Consider the following 6673-nt stretch of genomic DNA (forward strand, 5'->3'; position numbering starts at 1 on the left):
CGGATCAAACATTTAGATATTGACTACAAAAGAAAGACTTGTTTGTGCAGTATATTCCCACTGAAGAACAGGTAGCAAACATCTTTACAAAGGGACTACATGGTCCTATTTTTCTGAGACATTGTAGGAATCTGCAACTTAGCAGCTCAGCTGGGTTTGAGGGGGAATAATAACCATATATTCATATCATATTGAATGGCACGTGTTCTGTTTGTTTGTTAAGAGAGTCTGTTAGAGTGTTAAGAGAATCTATTAGTTTGTTAAGAGAGTCTGTTAGTTTACTATGTAAGCACTATTTCATTGTAATCATTTCTGAATATAATCAATACAAAGCCTTCTATTCTCAGACTTCTTCTTCTTCCTTCTTCTTCTTTTCTCAGTATTCTCTTACTGTTATCAAAGAAGACCACTAAAAAACAAGAAAAATCCGAAACCGAACTACAACAACCAGGTTATCGGATAGCTGGCTTCTCAGTTTAGCAAAATAGAAGAGAGTGGTAAATCCTTGAAGTCACATGAAACTAGCCCAAACAGAAGACAGGAACCTCACCCTTTCCCAAAGCTCAATATATAACTGCCACCCCCTTTGAGATTATCAAATAACCCACAACCAAGTTGTCACGGCCCAAATTCTCAACAAAAATAACATACTCGAAATCTACACAAATACACCACTATCCCGAGCCACAATATCAATAAAAACTCAATGCTTCTGAGTCAAATATTACACTACATATTTACATAATAAATTGAAATTCAACATATTACATAAATGGCTCCCTCAGTGCTTATTACAACTATAAATTTATTCACATACAACACAATGAAAACTAAACACACCACAACTGTAAATGAAGCATCTTTCTTTGACCTTGGTTACCTGCATTCGATTCTTGTCACCTCGAGGATTAGCCCATCTACCATCAAAACATATTAAAAAACAATGTCAAATTAATAGATAAAAATCCATATATAGTTATAGTAGTTATGCGGCATGAACGAAACCCTTACAATTGAAACCTTATCGAGTCAAAAGGTAGATCAAACTGCTTTAGTTTGTCCATGTAATTTTCCTCTTATGAGCTTCAAGATCTCAGGTATCTGCGAAGCACAACAAAAGTTGAATCAATACATGGATGATTTTATCTGTACATCAAGCATTCACGACACTAGGTTGTGCGTGTTGTGTTTTTGGCTTACCATACATAGGTTGTATGTCCTGACTTGTTTTGGACGTGGTTGACGTGTTCCAACCTTTTTTTGTGTGGGATTTCTAGCCTAATCTAATAGGGCTTATGTTTCCTATTCTTAAGTAGACTTGTAACCTAAGTCAAATAAGCTATAAATAGGACTTTTGGGGCTAGGTTAAAGGTATAATCTAGAAAACAAGGGGGCATCAAATTGGGTTTGAGCCAAAAGGGTGAGAGGTAAATAGAGAGCTAGGGTTTGAGAGAATAGAGAGCTAATAGGCTTTTCTTGTAAACCAAAGTTGTTCTTATTCTTCTAGTGAAATTTCTCAAGGGGATCATTGGAGAGGATGTGGACACGTTACCGAACATCTATAAATTTCTTGTGTTCCTGGTTGGTTTGTTTACTTTTGTGTGTGAGCACGCTCAATTTCCTTCATCGTTGGTGTGGTTTGTTTTTTCTCGTAGTCCATTGATAACAAGATCTTGTGTGTTTCCGCATAATAGTGCACAATAGTGAGAACCAACAACCAAGTACCCATTAATAGATATAAGAATGCCTTCCGACTAAATCCCAAAAATATATAACTTTGTACTAAATCCACAAATAACTAGTTAAGAATCCCAACATCCTACCTATATCCCATTTCGAAAAGCTTTTTTTCCCCACATTTTTCATGTTTCAAGTAAATTTTCATTGTTTCTGTAAAATTTTACTTCATGTTTTCACAGATTTTCTAAAATACGAACAACCGATATTTCCACCGAATCAACAATTTCATCCTTGCACACAGGTACCGGAAAATATAAAAGTAAGATAGAGAAAGCTTGACAAATCACCAATCAAAAGAAGAAAACAACTTACTCCAAAATAATGTTGCAATATTGGTGAATAATGATCAAGGGCCATGTATATTTTTTCAACCAAGCTCGATAGACTGTCCACCTCCTGCCCCAAAAGATCAACCTGAAATCCAGTGAGAAATGATCCATTAAATATACCACAAAATTACACGCTTATTACAGTATCTGTAAAAAACTTACAAAGTATGTTCTTATGACTTGGGGAATAAAAACTTTGAAGGCTATCTTTGTAATCAAATTTGATATAATTATATACTAAAAATATATCTAATTGAACCTTCAAACACATATAACTCCAAGACGTTTTCAAGTAGAAAAGAAAACTAAAGTAAAGCTTAGTACTGTGAAACGGAAAGGAAATCAAGATTAGTAATGGAAGATAACTTCCAATCATATTTACAATACCATTCTATCATCCAACAATATGTCTCAAACCATCTTCTCCCATAAGTATATGCAAGCAACTATTCAATTCCATAAGTTTCATAGCATGAAAGACAATCCGAGGCCGAAACATCAAGTTGAAATATGCATAATACCTATCTGATTTACATACCTCGGCTTCAGCTTTTTCAAGGTCAGAACATTTCCTTTCAAATCCCTGCTTGTATAGAATCTTTCTTTTTACAAGTACTTTAGCTTTTTGTTTAAGCGAACGCGATTGAGAACTCAAAATCTTCAACCTGGAAACAAAATCACAGAAATACAAAAGGCATTTAAAGTTAAAGCACAGAATTAGAGCACGAAAGGCATTTACAGGTAGAGCACTTATAGGTTACAATAACTGAGCAAGTACCTTGAAGATTTTCCTGAAATATCTTGTGTTACTCTACATTCAAAATCAGTAATCGCTCTCAATAATCCACGGCTATAGACAACTAATGATTTCAATTGCTGCTTGAACTCCCTTTCTTTTGCTTCAAACAAAGACACAGCATTCTGCTTCTCTTGGTTGACATCAAGAAGCATCTGATCTAACTTGCAAATATCTGCCTTATGTCTTTCAACCAAATTACGATGTGCAGCATTTGATTCACCCCTTAAATTTTCAAGCTCTTGAGCAGCTAGTTCACATCGCTCCTTTTCCTTTTCCAAGGCAGCTGCTGCCTCTTGTTCCAATCGCTTCTTTGCTTCTGCCAGAAAGAGTATTTTTTGGTTCAACTTTTCTTTGTTTGCAACCTCAACTTCTAGTTGTTTTCCTTTTTCTAGATTTTCCATCTCAGCATCCTTCAAGGCTTCTCTGAATATAACTACAACTATTTCTTGCATGATGATGGACTCCATATTCAAATGTTCAATTTCACCCCTTAAATTTTCAAGCTCTTGAGCAGCTAATTCATATCGCTCCTTTTCCTTTTCCAAGGCAGCTGCTGCATCTTGTTCCAATCGCTCCTTTGCTTCTGCCAGAAAGAGATGGCTAGAAGATTCACCATTGTGCTCTGACATTTTCTCTGCAGCTTCAGAAACTTGTAGTGAAAGGCACTTAATTTCCCTCTTCTTATCTGTGAGCAAATCTCTGAGCTGGGCGTTTTCTGAAAGGAGTGATTCCCGTCTGTCTTTCAAACGGCTAAGACTTTCTTCATCGATACCAAATGTAGCTTTTGGCTCATTTTCGACAAGAATGTCATCTAATTTAGAAATAACCTCAGATATTCTCCTCCTCAGCATGTCAAACTCCTTATTCTTCTTTGATGGCAAAGAAGATCCCCGTTCTTTCAACAATTCCCTCCTGAGGCTGAACAGTTGTTCAGTCATATCTTGCATTTTAGACTCACGATTTCTCTTCAACTCAGTCATCTCAGTATTAGAATAATTTATCAGTTCATCTCTTGACATGTTTATTTCTGACTTATCATGCGCGCCATTTTCTTCCCAACTAGATGATGATGATGATGATGATGATGATGATGATGTTGATGTTGGTGATGATGTTGATGTTGGTGATGATGTTGCTGGAGATGGAGATGATGATTTAAGATCGTTCAAAACCTTCCGGTGGGGACGGTCTCCCTTCTTAAAATTATTACTTTCTTCGTCACCTTCCAAAGATACATGAGAAGATAGCTGCCCAAAGTCAGAAACAGATAGTGATATAGAAATGGCGTCCAATTCCTGCTGTAAACCTGATATCCTCTCTTTCATCCTTCCATGCCCATTCACATTTTTATCACTATAAAACTGGTCCCAAATTTTTTCTTCGAATCTCCAAATGCAATTCCTCATCACAAATGCTTCAATTTCTGCTTTAAACTCCTGTTCCTGTTGCCACTCACGTACATCAGCCTTTGACAAGCGAACCATTTGTTCCACCTCTTGAAAGCCAGTTTCTATTGCACTCTTTAGACAATTCAGCGTCCTATCTACACCAATCCATCTGTCAGAAACTATATCTTGCTGTATGTCACTCAAACCCAACAACTCAGAAATTATCTTAACTGAGCTGCCTCTTATGCTATCAATTTCTGCCTCGAGATTCTTAAACTCCTCTTTAGTTGCTCCTCTTAAGCTGCTCAAAGATTGTTCTATTCTTTCGTGCTCTAAAATAGCTTCAAGAGAGCTAGGATGCATCTTGTCTTTGGTACCTTGTTTAATAAGTCTGTTTGACTCCTGGCGCATTGCTAAAGACGCCAAGAATTCATTTTCAACACCCTCATGGTAAACATGTAACATTTCTTTCAATTTAGTCACCTCTAGTTCTTTATCAGCAATTTTCTCTGCTGCCTCTTGTACCATACCCTTGATGACTGTGTCACTCACCACCCTAGACACGGTCAACCGGTAATTGATATCTTGCCAATAAGAATCAAATTCCTCAACAAGGTCAACATCCCCATTATCATTCTTCTTCACATCATTGCTAAGCTGCAACCCTCCGTTGCACGACTGAACACCGTTACTCATGATTTATAAACTCTCCGCAGCTTCTTAGATTCTTTCGCATATAGAAAGAACATTACCAGCAAGACATTGTACAGAATACCCACTAACAATGTATAATCCCCAGAAAGTTATCACTTAGGCCCCAACAAATACCAATTTACTATGCAGACTTGTCGAACTGCAAAATTTCATTTCAGAAAAAAAAAAATAATAAATTCAGAAGCTTACCCAGTGAGAATCGTAAACCATGATGAAAAAAAAAGTCCCAATAATTCTAATATTGTAGAATCAACTAAATTTCTTGGAAGTGTGAAACAAATTATAAACGGACCTGCTTAGGTCCCAACAAAAATGGAACAAAACAAAAGAGAGAAAGCAGTATCTAAGTCATTAAAAAAAACACAGTACCTAACTCTAGTTATTTGTTTTTCTAATTTCGTTCGTTTCTACAAGGACATAAGTCAAGCAGAAGTAACCATTGTTTTTCCCTCCGAGACCAAACAGAGTGAAAAGACCATATGGAGAGAGAGAGAGAGAGAGAGAGAGAGAGAGAGAGAGAGAGAGAGAGAGAGAGAACAAGCTGAAAGACCAAAAAGGATTATAAAATTCACCTTAGGGCCTGCCATGGCCCCGCCCCAAAAACCCCTCCCACCCCCACCCCCCAATTTTTCCCATACACTGTATTATATAGCTACAGCTCATATTTTGAAGAATAACAGACCACCGTATAACCATTGTAGTGGCCCAATGCAATGATTGAATGCAACCCCTATAATCGCTTCATAATAATTTCATTCACAATTATATATTACATGTTTGTAGTCCCACAATTAATATAACAAAAAAGAAGAAGAAGAAAATGAAGCCATATTAGCCAATTAATCCTCCAATACTCAAAATCAATGACTTTGTTCATAGTCTATTATTTATTAAAATTTTCTTTTTTAAAACTTGTGTTACGGTCCCCAACACATACAATCCTAGCTCCCCCCATTCACCAAACCAATTGCATTAAAAAAATACAAATTAAATATTTAAAACTGGAAACACCAACGTACTTACCAGTGAAGAAGGCTGAATCAGGTGATGATGAAGAAAGATAAAGAAACATCGCAAGTGAAAGTGATGATGACAAACATGATTGTTTACTAAACAGTTCCTTTGCTTGTATGCTTGGACAAACTACTTTTGTAGATGCTTAGTAAAACAAGTTCAAATACCAAAATGAACTATAATATTCAGCTTTTTAACTATTCTTTTCTCAACTTGAGCTTTACCAACTCAATTCCAGACCAAAAAATAGAAAATAAAAATTAAATATTTATAACTGGAAGCACCAAAAAATTACTTACCAGTGAAGAAACTGAGTCAAGTGATGAAGAAAGATAAAGAAATATCACAAGTGGAAAAAGTAATGATAATAAACATGATTGCTGACTAAACAATTGCTTTGTATGCTTGGACAAACTACTTTTCTGTGCTTCAAGTAAATCTTACCGGGTGATGTTAGGACAAACTACTTTTCTGTGCTTCAAGTAAATCTTACCGGGTGATGTTAGGACAAACTACTTTTCTAGTGCTTCACTAATCTAGGGTCATTCTTGGGAGAGCTTTTCTCCAAACTTACACGGTTACACCAATGGATCCTTAGCTAGAGAAAAAAGGTAATTGCACTAGAATTTTTCTCCTCCACGTGCTAAAAGTAACTACGTATAAAATAAAACATTTTAATTATTTCTGGA

General features: G+C 36.1%; 1 protein-coding gene across 4 annotated transcripts; it reads right to left on the reverse strand.

Annotated features, from left to right (window-relative positions):
- Positions 1–713: 713 nt before the first annotated feature.
- LOC117612593 (WPP domain-associated protein-like) lies at positions 714–6197 on the reverse strand. 4 transcript variants are annotated; one of them, XR_004583460.1, is made up of 6 exons: positions 5994–6197; positions 2848–5109; positions 2591–2734; positions 2053–2154; positions 1021–1101; positions 714–917 (listed from the first exon to the last, which is right to left on the reverse strand). XR_004583460.1 is itself a non-coding variant. In XM_034341272.1 (6 exons), the coding sequence occupies exons 2-5, from the start codon at positions 4950–4952 to the stop codon at positions 1042–1044; spliced, it is 2394 nt and encodes a 797-aa protein (XP_034197163.1). In that variant the 5' UTR covers positions 4953–5109; positions 5994–6197; the 3' UTR covers positions 714–917; positions 1021–1041. The 4 variants fall into 4 exon arrangements, 2 of the variants coding, with proteins under 2 accessions (XP_034197163.1, XP_034197164.1); XR_004583459.1 differs by having other exon boundaries at positions 1012–1101; XM_034341272.1 differs by having other exon boundaries at positions 2608–2734.
- Positions 6198–6673: the final 476 nt, after the last annotated feature.

This window comes from Prunus dulcis, unplaced genomic scaffold (assembly GCF_902201215.1).
Source record: "Prunus dulcis unplaced genomic scaffold, ALMONDv2, whole genome shotgun sequence".
NCBI classification, from domain to species: domain Eukaryota; kingdom Viridiplantae; phylum Streptophyta; class Magnoliopsida; order Rosales; family Rosaceae; genus Prunus; species Prunus dulcis.